This window comes from Hippocampus comes, unplaced genomic scaffold (genome assembly GCF_001891065.2).
Source record: "Hippocampus comes isolate QL1 unplaced genomic scaffold, H_comes_QL1_v1.1 scaffold10, whole genome shotgun sequence".
In the NCBI taxonomy this organism is placed as follows: domain Eukaryota; kingdom Metazoa; phylum Chordata; class Actinopteri; order Syngnathiformes; family Syngnathidae; genus Hippocampus; species Hippocampus comes.
This window is the reverse complement of record NW_017805001.1, coordinates 1,301,271-1,319,497: the sequence shown is the minus strand read 5'-3', so window position 1 is coordinate 1,319,497 and position 18,227 is coordinate 1,301,271. Positions and strand designations below refer to the sequence as shown.

The following is an 18,227-nucleotide window of genomic DNA, read 5'->3' as shown; positions in this document are numbered from 1 at the left end:
TTGGGGGCAAGCGTGCCTGCAGCCCTGTAGATCTTTCTTTAAGACACATGATGAGACATGATGAATTAATGACACGTGGCCCACGCTTCCTTTGTATTACAGGACACGGGTGACCGCTCTGTCTCGTCTCGGGGGGCTGGAAAGGAATATCGAGTGAGGGCACATTGGTTTGTATTATGTGAGTGCTCAAATGTGAAGATACTTTGGGCCACAAACGAAGGTAAGGCTTGAGTTGATGTACCCAACATTTAGGTTTCACTTGTTTGCATAGTGTGGCTAAGAATGTAAATTTAGCGCCAAAGAGAATAAGGTGCACAGTACCATACATCCTCAGATACTTTTGTGTTGCCTGTGTGAAACAAGTGGGAGGTGACCACAGGGGGGGCTAACAAAACAGATGTTTCTGTGTGTGCTGTGCCCAAAGGGGATCCCAAAGCCACTGTGTCGGATATTAGGGAGGCATTTAAGTCTGTGTGTGTATGCCTTCAGGGAGCTGTAGCTGTGTGTTGGTATATGGATGATCATGACACGAGTCCAGTTCTCTGGGAAAAGCGGATGCACTTCCTAGATTTCGAGGATTTATAGGGAAAAGCCAAAGGAGGTTCGAGTAGTGTCATTATTGAGGTGATTCGATTCTTTTCAAAGGAGATTCCCAGACTGAAACGTGTCATGTGTATCATGTGCGTAGAAAAACACAGTGGAGGAGCACATTAAGACAGTTAGCTCACGAGAATGGTTTGAAATACTACAATGGCAATGGGCAGGTCTTGTGAGGTCGAGTACCTGTGCAACAGCACCTCCTGCTGGTTAGTAGACGAATTACAACAGTGCAAAAATAATCATAATAAAGAAAACAAAGTCTGCTTAAATAATAGAGTGGGCCGCAATTTTTCATCAGCGCTACTTGGGTGGCCACACAGGGCTATGCACTTCCTAAGCAGATGTCTTTATTGAACCAATTACAGCACAATATCTGAACACATTTAATGCACAGTGCGTGTATAAAAAGATCTCGCCTTCAACAAACTAAGGGTTTGAACAATCAAAACATTTTGTCCCCCTCCCTCTGTGCAAAGGGCTCTTGAGCATAAAAATTATCATTCAAGCACAACACAAAACTGCTGAACAGGAAACCAAAATTAAGTGCAAGAACTGATTTTGTGCCCCCCCCCAAAAAAAATCAATTCACCAAAAAATTCAATATTCGTCTTCGATTATTGTCCTGCATGCCATTCCATATCTGCAAAAACATAAAATAATTAGGCGTACGAACGTAGTATAGGGCAGTATAAGAATTGTCGCAAGCACCCCCACCCCCCCGAATCGTTGGCGATAGAGACGAAAGAGGCCAGCCGGCCCATGACTAGTGAAAATCTGCATTTATTTGATGCCATTTGAAATGTATTGGGATTTCATTCATTTATTTTTTTTTTGTAACCCCTCCAAAAATCGACAATAAAAACGGATCTGCCCCCCGTGCCTTGAGTTTTGACACGTGTGGTTGAACTCTTGTTCGATGGAAGATTTGAGACTTTGATCAGAACAAGGCCTGTGAGATCTTTGACGTCAAGATCACAGGCGCGATCAGCGGAGTCCTTTATTTTAGGCATGAAGGCATAGGCTCGCGCCCGCCCGCGAACGACACGTCAAAAGAACAGCGGCTCATATTCATCAGCCTGTCTTGTTTCTCATTCCGCAGTGTACAAGGTGCGCAACCCTAACGTCATAGTCCCACCTATGGACATTCATACAAGCAAAGTCACGAGCTTCCCAATTTGATGGGAAAGGAAAGTGAAAGTAAACGTGTTTTTGTGGCTCAGTGCCCAGTTTCGTTTCTAAGGGAGAGGCAGTCACTCTGGGAGAGCTCACAGGCAAAACACAGCTCAGATACGAGGACAGCCGACGACGGAAGGTAAGAGCTCCCCTTTGGTCTTTGCCTTCTTTTGAAATTGAACATGACTGACAACTACAGCAACATTTCCTCCTTCAGAACGCGGAGTTGTGATTTATTATTTTACAAGAGTTTCACGTTACATTGCCTGAGACGTTTTATGTGGCAAGTGCAGCCAGGAAACTACACTTAGGCACGCAAGTTGGCATTGCTTAGCTATTCGCTCGCTAAGATTTGTTTTAACCATCTCGGGTTTGCTATTGATTAGATTTTTTTAGTCACTCAAGTGTCCTAAAAACAAAAACTTGAATGACTTGAGAATACTGTATAAAGCATGAACAAACGAATACGAGCAATAACCTTGAAAACATCCCCGCCCTTACAGGATGACGATGTCGGGAGGTCTTGCGCTTTGCTGTGCTGCTCTGCTACTTTCCATCGCCTCCGTCTGTGCCGTTCAGAGGCTCAACACCATCAATGATTTGAAGAAGGTCAACTTTGGCCAAGCGGTGCCCAAACACAGCCTGGTGCTGCTCCACTGGTTTGCCAACATCATTGACATTGACAACAACGATGTCATACGGCTGCCTTTTGACCCAAACCTCGGAACGTACGGTTCGCACCACTACGGAAACTACGAGAGGATGTTGAACCCGCTGCCTCGGGGAAATATCCGATACCGCTACTACACCGTCGGTAATCTCAACCAAGGCCAATCGGATCTTCCCGATTACGTCCTCAACCCACCAAATGCGGCGTATCAAGGAAGAAACAGAGACCGGATCATATTCCGAGTGCGGGAGCACGACACACGCTGGCAAAACGGCGAGACAGTCGATGAAGTCTATATCACACAGCATTATGAAAATTCCAATGAGGGGACGCGTTATGATCCCGCCCACACATACCAGATCACAATCAACCTCTTGAGGCAAATCAGAGAGTTTTCGGTGGAAGACAACCAAAGCAACTCGTTGACGGAGCTCCGAGAAGACTTTGGAAGCAACATCGACGATTCGCAGTTGAGGTCGCTCAAAATCACATGGCGTGAACTCGCTTGCCTCGGATTGCTGTTGTACATGGTCCTGGAGGAAAAATACCAACGGCACAACAAACCGCGGCCCGCGGCGAAAAGAAACGCGCAGCCTCATTGCGTCGTCGATATTCCGGAAAACAGAGAAAACCACCACGACGTTCTAAAAAGCTGGCGAGAATCATACGGTGGAGGCGGTACTCAACTTGAAGTGACGACGGAATCCAAGGGAAAAGCTGGGATTCTTTGGCGGGGTGTTCCCAAACAACGCCTCAAGGAACGCGTGATGGTGGTGCTGTATAAGGACAATAACGCCCAGGAAGCGATGTATTCCCATGTGATCGCGAGCGATTTGGGCCAGGTCAACACCTCCGTACCCCTGAATGTTGGCCTCCAGGCGCGGCTCCATAAGACAAAGAAAAAGTTCTGTTTCTGGACGGTACCGGCTGAGGAGATATGCAGAGGAGAGGAGATTCGAAATCCGGAAAAAGTTCGGATACACGGCTACGATGCGAGCCTACAACTATTCGTGAAGGACGGCAAGGCTTGCGCTCGCTTGTTTGTCAACAGGGCGTTCGAAAATTGGAAAACGGAGTTCAAAAGGTCCTGGGTGGGGTTCTACGCCAATTCAAACAAATCCACTAAAGAATATGAATGGTGGCGGTGGCAGTGGGCCACCAAATTCAAACCAGCGTCCTCTCCTCATGACCACGACCATGACGTTTACGAGTACCACTCAGGTATGGCGATTGCCCCAGGAGTCCAAGCGCGATTCATTCTCAGGAATGACATTGTGATGGCTCAGACATCAAGCTGGAGCTGAACATCGATTCCAAAATATGTTTCTCTGCTCGAGCAAAATTGCACTGTCACAATACGATCTTAGCACTTGAATGTAAGTACCCGGATGTTGATTGATCTGTATCAATAAGTAGCTTGGGAAATTGCTGTCAACACAATCTACTGTACTAAACTGAATTGATTACTTTGCTCGGGGACCCTCGCGCCGACAGCTGAAGACGGAGAGAAAAATATCGTGGAGACAATTTTGTTTTACTGTACCCCCCCTCGAATAGCTTTGGCGTGTCACTCCATGAAGCAGATCCGTCACTCTTTCTGACAGTTCTTTTCTCGCGAGTGCCCCACGGTCATTTTATGCATTTGTATAGATGTCTTTGTAAAGTGAAAAGAACAAACATTTTCAAATTGATCTTGAGTGCGAGTTTGAATTCATTTAACACAAGGAGAACGGAGCCCACACCACTCAATGTGAACTGAAATCATCCCAGTCTATTAAAAATCTGAATCAAATTTAAACGCGTTTGCCTTGAATTACTCATTCCACGAGCACGCACTTAACACAAAACAACACGTTTCTCTAATTAAGTTTCCACATTAAAATGAGCGGGGGACGCCATTCATCCGTTGCGGCCCCACAAACAAGAAAAACAATTGCGCTAATCCACTTCCAGCGAGTGTTATGGCTGTCGGTCGACCGTCGGCTTGCTGAAACAAATCTAGAGAAACAAAACCATGCGGGAAGAGCAGCTGTCACAGCTCAAACGAGACAATACAATCCCGCTGCCTCATAGTATGAACACGAGGGGGTGTGGGAGAGGAATTGGCCCCAAAAAAATGCAGTTGCATTTTGAGCTACTTTCTTAACTCTTGTCTGCATCAGACGGAGAGAATGACGAAGGGTAAAAACGCTGGAGGTGTATCAGTGCCTACAGCTGGTCACATTTTTTTTTTTGAAAGGGGTGTGACACTTGTCTACCTTAGAGCAGAGAAAAGTCCAATCACTTTTTTTTTTTTTTGAAAGGGGTGTGACACTTATCTACCTTAGAGCAGAGAAAAGTCCAATCAGACCATAAAAGTCGCTCATCAAGTACCGGTACATGTAGAGCCATCCTAGAATGAAGGATTTTGGGGGTTGGTATGGAAAGGTATTTTGCACCACAAAATGATAGGACATTTTGTCACGCCGGTGTAGTAACGCGTGATGGTCTATTATTTCAAGAGCCGCTCTTGAAAAGCAGCCCTCACCGGTTCCGTTGCCCATGGTTTATTTATCGATGCATCTATTGACGTAAGGTGCAAAGTTTTCTGCCCACTTGTCTTGCTATGCAAGTGAAAAGCATTATCAGTTATTCCCGGTGTATAAATAGAACCGAAGGTTACTGTGCAAGTGTCAACAGTGAGTCCAAAGGCCTCCCCGTATTAAAAAAAAAAAAAAAAAAATTAGACCATGATAAATCATTTCAAAAATTTCCACCCTGTGACCTACAACCCGTAGAACATAATTGGAGGAAAAAGGACATCTTTGAGAGGGGAAGTAGAAATAACACGATGAAATCATGCGGTTGCACAAGCGTGTGTTCCGCTATGTGTGGGTGGATGCGTGCGTGGGTCGGGTCGGGTTCAGAATTAAACAATCACATTCAAACTCCCGTTAAATGAGACTTTTATCGTGCCTGTTTAGCTGATGTAACAGGATTTTCCTGATACTTGAACCACATTTCAAGGCACGCACGGGCCACCGGGACCCTCCGCAGCATCAGAAGGGATCTCACTGTTCAAAAGGTACCAGGCCTAAGAAGGGGATACAAAAGAATTCCCAGAGGAGCAAATATGCCACATATGTGAAGGCAGTCATCAAATGACGAACAGAACAAACAGTGACATGACCAAGAACAGGATGTCCCTCCGAAATTGCTGAAAAGACCAGAAGGCAATGGTTAGGGATTGTGCCAAGAGACTTGAGAGCAACACTGAAGGAGCTGCAGGAATTTCTGGCAAGTAATGGCTGTTCACGACAATCGCCAAAGAAAGCCTAAATACATTTTAAAAAAGTTAGAACAAAAATGTTAGGTTGTCTACTGGCACAAAGGAAATGACACATTTTCACACCACCTTATTGTCCAACTCCACAGTATCTTTTTATTTTCCCACTTCGATTTCACCCACTCAAACCCGTTCCGCCGATTTAGCGGGTCCACTGACTGACTGGCCTGGCCACGTCTTGTCATTTTATCTTTTTGCTGAATAGACGGTCAGAAACACCGCCGAAGAGTGAAAACCGGAGGCGTTTTTATGGCTTCCAGATTTGGAATGTATCACCTCCTGGCCGCTTGCGCCTGCTTGCAACACAACAAGCGAGCTACAGCTGTCTCCAGATAGCCGCGCAAAAATGAGTCATTCAAATCAAGAAACTGAATTGAGACAACAAAATAGGAGTCAAATGCCAACCCCAAATACTTAATGACTACAACATCGACTAATAAAGTAATGGGGGTATGTTTTTTTTTTTTAAAGCCATCAATGCATACTTTTTTCATAAGAATGCAATTCACGACAACCCAGCTGATGAATAAATAGGAATTAGGAGTGCGGCTGGCGGCCTGAGATACCATCTTGAACATGCACATTTTGTCCAGATGGTGGTGCTAAAGGACAGGTGGAAACGATCACCATCCTGGCTATTTTTAACTCCAGTACAAACAATGTCGATTGTAGGCCAGTGGCGACTCAAACTTTCAGGTACCACCTCAAAAAAGGCTCAGTTCTCCAAGTACTCCCATATGGAATATGAATTCACATAGAGGAGCATTGTATTAGGCCCAAGTATTCATCAAAAACTACATTTCAATGTGAGATCACCGGAAGAAGCTGCGACATTATGCACAACTTCAACATTAGCATTGCTTTAATAAGTCAATACAAATGGTTCATTTATTGCACATAAGTCCAAAATTGTAACATTTTTGAACAACACTTCTGAAAAATCAAATACAAAATGTATCGTATACTTAAGTTAAATACAACTGAAGTGTACTAAAATGCACTGTGCTGGATTAGAAAAATAATATTAAAGCCACTTGAACATGCATAGTTTGAACGTTTGATTGAGAAATTCTGCTATAGACCACAAGAGGGAGCCCACATCCCACTAGTGGTCTTAGTACAACACAGTGAGAATCCCTCTTCGAGACCAAAAAAAAAAGCGAATTAACTAGTTTCCAACACAACACTGTATCCTCTGCTTGACTATTTACTTCCTTAATTCCTTGTTGTTGAGGAACAAGATCTGCGAATGTCATCATCACCCCTATGGCCTACATTTGAGTTTAGAGACACCCCTTTCTTTTTTACTTCTGCATTCTAAACCGCAAAAATCCTCCTATACAAAATGACAGTGGTAAAATGTCCATGTGACCAATTTTTTGCGTTCAGAGGACTTTGATCTGGACAGTCGAACTCGTTTTTGCATTTGAGCTCGTCCGTACCTTAAGCATTTTCCCTCCCTTGCAATCAGTGCAGTCAATGCCCAATTGAAATAGGATTGCAATTATCCTGTGCTGTGTGAATAGAAGTGCTTTTCGGTTACTCACGGTCTGTTGGTCGAGTCGCGGGGGTCTCTGTGACAGCGGGCGGCACCCAGTCCACCCTGCTGTCAGCCAGGCAGGGCGGAGGTGCACTGGGCGTAGGAGGTGGCAGGTGGTGGTTGTTGTTCTCCATTGCGGCGGCTGGCACCAAAGCATCCGGTTGTCTGAAGCTCGGAATCTCCGGCCTGCGAGCCACCTCGACCGAGCTGAAGGTAGATGACGGGTGCTCCGCTCTTCTCTGAGGCGGCTCGGGGATTCGAGAGACGGGCGCGGATGAGAGCTGGGCGTCGATCCTCCTGGGAGGTGCGGGTGGCTCGATAGGCCGCCTGCTTGCAGAACTGGAGTTGGGATTAGGGGAGCCGTCAGGTGGTGTGCTCCGACTACCCAGGCTCACCTCGGGTCGCTTAAGGCCAAAACGAGTGATGCCGGCACTGGGAGAGTTATCAATCTGCTTGGAGGAAACCTCAATGGAGATTTCCGTGCGGCGAGAGGAAGCCGAGTCGGGGTTACGACCCCCCGATAACTCAATGCGCCTCATGCCCGTTTTGGGGGATCGTGGATTGGAAGAATCGGAGGGAGACGATTTGGCGGAGTAGTAGTCAGAGTTGCGGGAGCTCAGGTCATAACTCCTCTGGCTGGAGGTGGAAGAGAGCGACGAGCGGAGGGGGTTGGTGGTCCGACGGGACAGAGGTGAAGGGTGTGTGGACGAATCAGTGTCCTCCACTTCAAATGACCTTTTCAGAGCTGGAAAACAAAATATTTCTGGTTAGGCACGAAACAGAAGACTAACATTGGCTCTATTCAGCCTGAACCCATCCTACCATAAGTATGCAAAAAAGCTAAACAAAGCAAACCAAACATGAACTAAAAACGTCAAGTGAGGCACGGCCGGAAATGCTTGTATTTTGGCCGTCCAACACAGACAAGTGATAATCCTTCAATGTGTGGTGTCATTTTTTTTTTTTTAAACGCGCATTCCTTTATTTCATTTACCCGGAAGAGCTGAAGCTACAAACCATCACAACTGCAGACGAGAGGAACAAAATGCTGTGAACACAAGTGTGCGTGAAAAATGTGCATTTACACTCCAATCACCTCCACATAGCAACGCTTTTTTTTTTTAACCTACAATGGTCAGCCTCTATTTCAACCAACGTTTATTTTTGCATGAGCTAACACACGCGAACCTCACCTGTCTTGACGCGCTTCATATAGCTCGACAGCATAGCGCTTGGTAAAAATCTAAGAAAAGCACTCGCTGAAAAAAACAACGTTCGCCGTCGTCAAAACAAGAACGAGCGAACAAATACAGACGTCCGCCTGCCGTTTGGACCTCGTACTCAGAAAATAACTTCAAGACACGAAATGTTACAGGGAGAATTTACGTCCACATCTTCGGCCTCGGTGGGCACACATCAAGAACACCTGTTCAACTGTGTGCGCATGCGCAAACGTCGCCTCGCACGCCAAGTGATTGAAATTGTTCGTATGAAAAAAACGTTATCTTTCAAAAAACTTGTCTGTTCGTGAAACCTCTATGTTTGCTCACATATTTGTATTGGGCGTTGATACATTAATATATTAAAAATAAAATAAATAAAGCATACTTTTTGGTGGCCCAATCCAATTAAAGTTTTAGCTCACCAAGCGCACTTTGACCAGTCAAACTTGCGACAGTTTGTGCTACTACTCTATGATATTGCTGCGTATTAACAAACGAACTCGTATAACAACATCATAGTTATAGATAGGCCTCCCACTAATGAGCGACTATGTTTTTAAGTAGATTTTACAATGTTAATAATGATACTAGCAACAGACAACTATTGCAGTTTTGCTGCAGTGGTTCTACTCGTGCACCGTCATTTCGGCAGTGCCTCATAAATGCTCAAATGGTGCATTTCTACACCACTTAAAACTGCTGAAGCCAAATAAATCCTCTGACAGTGTCACTATTTTCTGTTCAGCACAACAACAATCCCACTTAGTTATTTAAAGAACGCATTCTCTAGCCACCGTTTGTTTCAAGACAGATGTGAAGGTGACATCTGGCTCGTCTCCGCTAAGGCCCCAAACCACAGCCGCTGCAGGCCCCGCAGCAATTATTCTCTGTCCTAAATAAATACCCAGCCTACGCAGGCATCAGTCCCTCTTATAGGCTAGGCACTAGCATGGGAGATGATGTTCTTCCTGGAAGCGTTGCTGTTTTCACAGCGCTTCTGTGGCTGATGGTAGTAAGCAAGTGAGTCAGAAGAGAAGCAGCTGGTTCACAGTATTCACTCGGTGCAATGTGAAATAACGCTACGTGTGAATCAGCAGCATTTTCTGTGCCCAAAGATTCTTGGTCAAACTTCTCATTATAGTGGATCAGTACGTTCACTTGAACCATCAATCAGTTTTTCCTTCATGACGAAGTTGACCATCAACCAAATATGTCTAGTTGATGCCAAAGCAGATTTATAGTGAAACCTCACATAACATTTTGTGATTGCTGACTTCCACATTGTTGTAATTTTGTGTGGGAATACATATTGTCACGTGTCGATATGATCGATATAATATTTTTTCACAAATTGATATTGACATGTTATTAACCAATTAAACTTAAGTACATGTTTCGAAACTGTCTGAGAAGTGTCGTAAAACTCCGGCTCTTCTCTCAGTCTGTGGGAGCCATGTGGCATTAAGTCACCCCAAGAAAGAAGAGTCTGGAGGTTTAGACAATAAAGAGACAAAAAGAGTTTTTGAGGCCGGCACCATCAGAAAGCCAAACAAAAAGCAATTCACTCCTGTGCAATTATTACTTGAGGTGTTTACTGTAATGAAGTCTGACATACTGCAAGACTGAGGCCTATTTTTCCAGAAATAAAGCCACAATTGTTCACTCACTGCATTTTTTTCCTGATCCAAAACGTCATTCCCACACTGTATCAGTCGACATGCATGTCAGAGCTTGAGGTAATATGCTAACTATCAGTCCTCAAGTGGCTTTTGTAGATATAACACCAGAAAAAAAAATGTTCTTGTGAGTGCTGTGTCTCATCTTATTTCGTCCCTCACAACAAGGTCTTTGTTCATCACATGATGTCATGTCATTTTGATGGCTCAAACTGGCTTTGCTACATATTTGTTAGCTGATGCCGAGTCCGTTATGCTCCGATTTAAAACAAGGGCTGCAATGCTAATTATTTTAAGAAACAAAAAAAAAAAGGTCAAACGTCAAAGCATCAACTGACTAACTCAAGACTTGTTTGATGCTATTTTATACTAATAGTTGTGCTCTTACGAGAAGCTTTGTTGTTGTTTTTGGGGGGAGGGCGGAACGGTTAAATTCCACTTCCAATCATCTCAGTGTTGTTGTTGTGACAGTTAGCGTAGTAGTCAAGAAACAAATGAAACTCATATCTGAAGGCAACAGTCCCATAGCCAATCAGGATGCAGGACACAATTCACTGTCAAAAAAAAAACTGCACAAAAAAAAATAAAAAAATCTATGAAACAGCTAAATTGCCAAAGGTGAACCGTGTTATAGCGACAGTTCATTGCATGTATTGTCCATTGTAAACAACAACAACAAAAAGAGTGCGAGCCTATTCCACAGACTGTTTGACCACGACTTTGACATAATAACATGTTTGCCTGCTGTTGTGCTAACTGTGGTGAGTTTTGCTGTGTGATGACTGAAACCTAACATGCGGGACGCCTTGTATAGACGCACCGGAGACAGTTGTCAGCTGTAGGTGTGTGCGGCTGTTTAAACACAGCTGGAGTGCAAGGTTAAACACTGCTTTGCATCATGCGTGCGCAGGGACTTAACTTGTGTTCAGTTCGTTCATGCATCAGCACGCAAGAGTCCATCCAGGGGAAGACATCAGATAGTAATGAAAGCAAGAGATCTGACACTTGCGAATTAAAGATCTAGACCTCCATTTTGTCCCACTTGCCAAGTTCAAACTTGTCAAATAGTGAGCCAGCACATCTCTGTCGGAACCAGGCTTGGACATAGTAAAAAGATAGATTTATTTTTTTGGAGTATCGGCGACTGATAAGTCAAAATGGCAAGGTTGTGGAAACGAGGCAAGGAGCGGAGTGAAAGCAAATCTGCCTCGCAGGGCCAGCTAGCTAGCTCACAATAAAGTCGGCATTTTTCCATCCTCTGATTAGATGGTCAAAGCAAGCCTAGTTGCACTAGCAAAACACATTTTGGAGCCATCTGCGCACAATAATCCATTTAATAGTCAACATCGCTTAGCATGATGTATTTTATTTTATTATTTTTAGAAAAATATTGATCCTGAACTTCTCCAGATGGTATACAGGTATATGGCACATTTCAATGGACTTATATTGCATTTTTTTTGTATAGAAACGATGGTTTCGACAACTGCAAAGTGATAGTGGTGGTATGAAGTCATGTATGTCCCCACTGAAGGCTCAGGCACCAAATACACAGCCCACCACTGTTAAGGGGACCCTGACTGTAAACTGGTGCCCCAAACTCTCTGACCATGTCAATCAAAACGGTATTTTCAGCAGTTCCCTGTAATCCACATTCTGTATCGGATCTCCTCTGACATTGAACATTTGTGTTCTAGCCTCGTCACCCACAAGCAATCCAGCTCCAGTGGAATTTCCTCTCCCTGAGCCAGCGAGTCTCCCATAAGCAAGGAGGAAAGAGGTCAACTGAGAGAAAAGAGATAAGTGGCAGCTGCAGCGACAAAAGAAATCAATAGAAGCCAGATGTCTGCTTGCTGGGTTATCGAGACGTGTTTACGCTCCGCGGAAAGATCCTGTTTTTCAAAAGAACGTGTCCCCTTTGAGCTCTTTGTGGAACAAAATGATATTAACCGCATCAGCTAAACGGAAGGCTCAGCAGCTCGGCGTCAAGATTTTTTTTTCGTGTGAGACGCAGGATAGCTTGGCCCGCGATTCTCCTCAAGAGTTGAAAACGTTCAAAGGTAGCCAAATGATCACGGAGCTTTCTGAAGTCTGAATTGTACGACCTGGGAGGCATCTGACTTAAAGCTTTCACTACCGCAGAGTTGTGCTGCAAGCGCTGCAGTGTTCTCACACTGGTGAAATTAATGCATCGGCACGCAAAAGACCATCCAGGGGAAGTACACACTTCACTGACAAGAACAGTGGCCCATTATGTGTCACACACGAGACTAAAAGCATGATTGTAAACCACATGGCCGACATGTCTCTCTCCCCCCCCCCCCCCCCCCCACACCCCCCCCGGCCATCTTTGTTCATTTAAATGCCTAACGAGCCAGCGGGAGATTGAGAGTGCATACCGCGAACAAACTGGCGTTGACAGAGAAGCCGCCCCGGACAAGTGCGGATGCGTCTCCCAATGGCTGGGGTGTGCCACTGAAGGCGTCAGTGGTGGTAGAGTACAAGTCAAGTTCTTGCATCCCCCGACAGTAAGAGTCACAGGAGGGGGAAAGGCCTGAGGATGGACAAGCTGCTGAGAGAGGACGAGCGGTGGAACAGACAGAGGATGAAGAGGAGCGGGAATGTGTGGGTGGGGGGGGGGGGGGATGAAAACGAAGAGGAGCCCTGACAGGGGAGGGGCTGGGGGCCAGGGGTTCCCCCTACACCAGGGATTTCCAGAGCTTGGACCGGGGGCCATTTAACCTCTACTGAGTCAGAAGCCATTGAAAAAAATGCATTTTAAGCTAGGAGGTGAGCGCAACATTTTGGAGCAACTGGAAAAACTTGAGGGAGGACTGGCTGATTCCACAATAAAGTACATTATAGTAATCTAGCCGAGATGTAAAGGAGGTATGGATGATTTTTTTTGAAATGCTACTGAGAACAAAAGAGGCTTTACCTTAGCCAGCTGCCTTACAATGTAAAAAAAATTGTACAAAAATTTTACATCCACAATTTGCTAGTCCAATTTCAAATCACTGTCCTATTTCAAACCCACGTTTGAGACTCTTAGTTTTAGATAAGGCACAAGTCAGCTGGGTGGGATGTACAAGTTCAAGAAAATTTCAATGTTACCTGTACAAAAAAAAAACAAGCACGCTTTTTATTTCATGTTTGTTATGAAATGTAGAAGAAAAAATACGACTGAAAAGATGTTTCACTACATAAAACATTTTAAGCTGAATGTTACTAGGTATTATTTTTTTAGCTGCTTGAGTCTTACATCATTTCAAACATGGGTGTGAATTTTGAGCTCCCATTGCGCTCAGTGTCTTGAGTTATGGCATCAAATCAACAAAACACTACAACCGCGGACGCCACCTGTACAAATACAGCATTCCGAGCAGCCGGGACAGCTTCCAAACTTTCAAGATGTGACCTCAAAAACAAATGTAAACAAAAAACATGGCTGCACAAAACACACTGATATCTCAGATAAGCAAAACATGGTCCGATCATCTACAGTCTGATAATCGTTTACCGGTTGACGACCAGTTCCGGGTGTGTATCGCCCTCCTCTCACCCACAGTCAGGTGGACTAATGAGAACATGCACTGAAGATAAATGGAAGGACAGTCACAGTCCAATTGCGGTCTATAACTTTATTAGCAGCTATTTGCTAGTGGGACAACAAAGCAACTCCTCCAAAAATTACAATCATGGATGCCATGCACTCTTGTGTCAGAGACGGACGGGGGTAGCATATGTACAATCCACATGATGATCCATCTAACATTTCTGTGCTCCCGATCTTATCCCGATCACCAAAATAACAGGTGCCAGCTCAGCGCTCGAGCAAAATGGGCAACCCTGCTTTAAAAACGGCTGGCAACAAATGAGTTAACTGAACCCAAAGCTGAGGTCGGGAGGACTAATTGGTTCCATGTCTTTATTTTATTTCCGTGCCCGTGCCCGTCCCCGTCCCCGTATATAAGTGTAAATAATTCAAAAATAATTTATTGTCCATTATTTTGTTGATTCCCCCCGCCCCCAATTTTGGCTCACAGACACCTGCGGGTCCGGCGACCCTGGTTTGAGAAGCACTGATCTACATTGTTGTCCAAAAGCCATCGGTGCTAATCTAATCCACCATCCCTTTTAGCAGGTTACACCCTGGACTGTTCGGCAATCGATCGGCAGAATATACGGGATCTACTATTATGCTATGAAAAAAATGCAACCGTTTGTAACCTTCCCCGAGGTCCAAAAGACATTTATGTGACATTGGTGATCACGTATAAATGGTAGTCAAACAGTATTTTTGAGGGTACCACCCCAGTGATAAGTCATTGTACGTATAATAATATACTTTTAAAAGAAAGTACCAGGCTTTTTATGGTCAGCAGCACACCCATATCGTGAGTCAGGTTCCTGAGGAGAAAGGCTGATTGCACCCTTTTTTGGGGCTTCGCAGCTACGAGCTCACAACAGCATTAACAAACACAGTGCAGAACACTTTTAGCATGCATTTTCCCTTCGACCGCAACCACAGATGTCAAGAAAGCCCTCTCAGTTTTTCCAAACGTGCCGTCCAGTCCCAATCAAACATGTGGAAAACATCGAAGGCTGCCGTCCTCATGGCAGGGGTTGCATAGTCACTGACAAGAGCGAGAAAGGCAGCAGAGAGAAAAGGAAGAACGCAACTAACCTTCAAAGTCTGATATGATCCCCTCCAAGTGAGCGTTGACTGTGGAATCAGACATTTTTTTTTTTAGGGGGTGGGGGGGAGGACGAGTGTGTTTATCATGCGAGGGTTCCCTTTCACCCAGCAAGGAAACGTCGCCCAGAGGAGCGATCCAGATTTTAAACAAATCCCAAATTTGGAATCCGGCACAAGGGAGAACAGGAGGAGGGAGGGCAAGAAAAGAAAAACAGCAGAACCGAGCTAAAGACGCTCTTCTCTAACTCTGCGTACTTTTTTCACAACTCCTTTTCGCCTCCTCTTTTCCTCCCTTCTGCTTCCCCTCTCTCTCTCTCGCCCTCTTGCCTTCCCTCCCCCCCCTCCTCACGTCCATCCACGCTTTCCCTCCCACTTCCACGGTTTATTCACGGGCCCGCTTCCTGTGGCCTCAGTCACATGACTGAAAGCTACTCTTGTCAGCTGATGGAGCTGATGTTGAGACTGAGGTTTTTTTGTCAATGGCATCCGTGTCCAGCAAAGCAAAGACAAACATACGCGAAGTGTGTCACAAAAGTTCCAGGACTGGCTACATCTTCATGCGCAAAGATTTTTTTTTGCAGGATCCTTCGCAGCTCCTCTTGATGTTGTCCATGTCTTCAAAATTGCCCCCCCCCTCCCCTCACCCCTTGATGGTCCTTTTGACTTTGGAAAAGCTGAAACAAAATCACGCAGAGCCAGGTCAGGGTAGGTAGGAAGATCGCTCCAGCAATGTTCTCGTCCAGGAACTGTCAGATGCTCATGACATGCAGTCACCTTAAGTTGTCCTGCCAAACCTCCCAACTTTTATCACGCGCCGAAAAAAAAATCTCTTTGTAAATGTTCCGGTTGATCGTCTGACACATTTGGTGGATTAGCGTTTCGCAAATCCGCCTCACAGTTCTGAGGCTGGAGATTTGAAGCCAATGCTCTATTCTTTAAAAATAATTGCGTTTTGGATGCTCTGTCTCACGATTGGAATTAACATCTTGGATGGTTGTCAGCCTCACGGCCAACATCGTGCTTATATTGGAACCACGGCGTGTAGTTTGGGTTGATTTAAACATATTTACTCATCGTAAACACAGAATGGTTCTTAGCGCACACACCAGCATGCAGATTTATGACCCCCCCCCCCGAAAAAAGTTTTGACTTCAGCAAAGCAAAACCTGCAATCATGGAGCAAACTTGCATCCCATTTTTCTGCCACTGGACCATGCAAAATATGAAAAGAAAAAAAATAGCTAATAGACGATGATATTCCTGGCTGCAAAGAAAGCTGCACATATGGCTGGACTATCAACACTTGAAGTGAGCCAGATGTAAATTCTTTGGCGCAGGTAAAGTGCCTAAATTCACAGAGCAGTTCCGAGTGGCCAAAACGAAATAATCTTCCGTTGAACTAATGCAAGAAATTCTTTAGAACTTGTCTTTGACATTAAACACACCGCGGCATACTTGGCGACATGATCCCCACCATATATGCCATTTTTCTCCAGCAGGGGTCAGCACTGTACCTACCAATAATCCTTGTTGCCACGGGCAACCGTGTTGCACTGTAAAGCGATCTCCTGTGTTGTTAAAATAGCGACATGTGGAGAATCCCACTCTGGGACACACCCTCATCCCACCAGTGCAATTCCTCACATACAGACGTACACGCTCAGCTTTGCACACCCACTCTTAACTCGGCGAGAACGCATGTGGCCGCGGCAGATGCACGCACAAGTACGAAAACACGTTAGGGAAGAAGCACATGAATGAACTCAGCCTAGCAACTGACCCGTCTTTTTCAACCACACGTACACGCAAATTGGTGACAGGCCCACTTCGTTCCACTGCGTGTCCTTGCAAGCCCAGACGTTACTAATCCAATCCGCTGTAACAACTGTCACACCGGAACACCACTAGAATGCCTTTTGTTCCAAGCTAGAAAGGAGTCGCTCATAATCATGAGAGTCATGATAAGAGATACAAGATGCTCACAAAACCGTGACTAAATGGGAAAAAAAAATACAGTAATTGGTGACAATGAAGTATATTGAAGTGGTACATCTCGACTGAAAAGACAAGCTATCGGGGAGGAGCTATCAGTTTAGCCTGGGTCGTTAGTGGAAGTTTGAGTGCGTCTTTGCCACATGCGCGCTTCTGTTGCTTTCCTTCCAATAATCAAATCAGCTTTTGTATTGAAGTGTGATGTTGTAAGATGAGACCGTTTTGAGATCAGAGTTTGCGGCATTTTTAGAGAGGGGAGTGAATATCACTTATAAGATGCATTTGGAATGTCCCCGTGTCACCCAAAAACATTGAGATTTTACAAACGTCATCTTGTTCTATTTGAGGCGATGCCATGCTGTTAGAAATTCATCTTGGTCAAAGTCCCACACTTCTCTTTTGGTTAATGAACTGCAAGCAGACAATGGAAATGCAAACAGCAAAATAAGGTTAGCTTGCCGACAGGGTGGACAATAACGGAGTGGACATTTTTGGCTAATGTTAGCATTAACGAGCACATGGTGAACCGTCACAGCGCTATGTACGTTCTGACAGCTTTTTTTTACATCAATTAATATTTCCAACAACACACATAATATGATTAAAGAAAAAAAAACACTCACATAAATAGCTTCAGCTGCCTTCGATGAAAGACAAAATGTACTGTAATGTACCGGTAGTATGTTTGAATGTACAGCTGTTCGTGTGTTATGTCGCACCGCGCTGCTCCACATGACGGGACAGACACTTTATTCAAATGTAAGACGGACCACCAGCGCCACTCTGAGAAAGCGGAAGCAGATAAATATATAAAAACGGACGCCAGGCTGAGCACGGCTGTTGCGATAGTTATGCCAAGGGTGACAAGGCTTGCAAATGCCAAATAGGCACACACACACACACACTCACACACACAAATAGACACTAGCATGCAAAGTCTTTCATCAACGCTGTTAAATATTACAGCAAATGCCAACGGAGATAAATTTAAGTTCAGTGTCTTCAACATAAGCGCACACACACACACACACACACACACACACACACACACACACACACACACACACACACACACACACGAGTCAGGCAGTACGATGACCATAAGTGCCAGAGGTTTGCATTGGACGTGTGCATGTTTCGCGGGGGGGACTGTCTGGTTGTCTTTGTTGTCACGGCAACGCTCATAATAAGGCACTGTACCCGACTCGTCCTCACTGAGGAGACAGCGTGAATGAAGAGGAGGAAGACGGGGAAGGCAAAAAGATAGATAGCACCGGTGGGAGAGGACACGCAAAGGAAAACGTGACATTAACACACCATTAAATATTT

At 44.9% G+C, this 18,227-nt stretch overlaps 2 protein-coding genes across 6 annotated transcripts in view; one reads left to right on the top strand and one right to left on the bottom strand.

The window, feature by feature from the left end:
* The window catches only part of septin9a (septin 9a), a 45,074-nt gene that overhangs the window by 12,488 nt on the left and 14,359 nt on the right, over positions 1-18,227 (bottom strand). For 2 of the 4 annotated variants that reach the window (XM_019896322.1, XM_019896313.1), the window contains one exon: positions 7,316-8,053. In XM_019896322.1, the coding sequence (XP_019751881.1) occupies positions 7,316-8,053 (738 nt within the window). Of the gene's footprint in view, positions 1-7,315; positions 8,054-8,501; positions 8,685-14,894; positions 15,196-18,227 lie in introns of those variants that run through there. The other 2 variants (XM_019896329.1, XM_019896336.1) reach the window with 2 other exon arrangements.
* On the top strand, positions 169-4,134 carry LOC109531848 (uncharacterized). Of its 2 annotated transcripts, none has more exons than XM_019896376.1 (2): positions 169-220; positions 2,277-4,134. In XM_019896376.1, the coding sequence occupies exon 2, from the start codon at positions 2,278-2,280 to the stop codon at positions 3,745-3,747; it is 1,470 nt and encodes a 489-aa protein (XP_019751935.1). In that variant the 5' UTR covers positions 169-220; position 2,277; the 3' UTR covers positions 3,748-4,134. The 2 variants fall into 2 exon arrangements, with proteins under 2 accessions (XP_019751935.1, XP_019751926.1); XM_019896367.1 differs by lacking the exon at positions 169-220 and adding an exon at positions 1,485-1,912.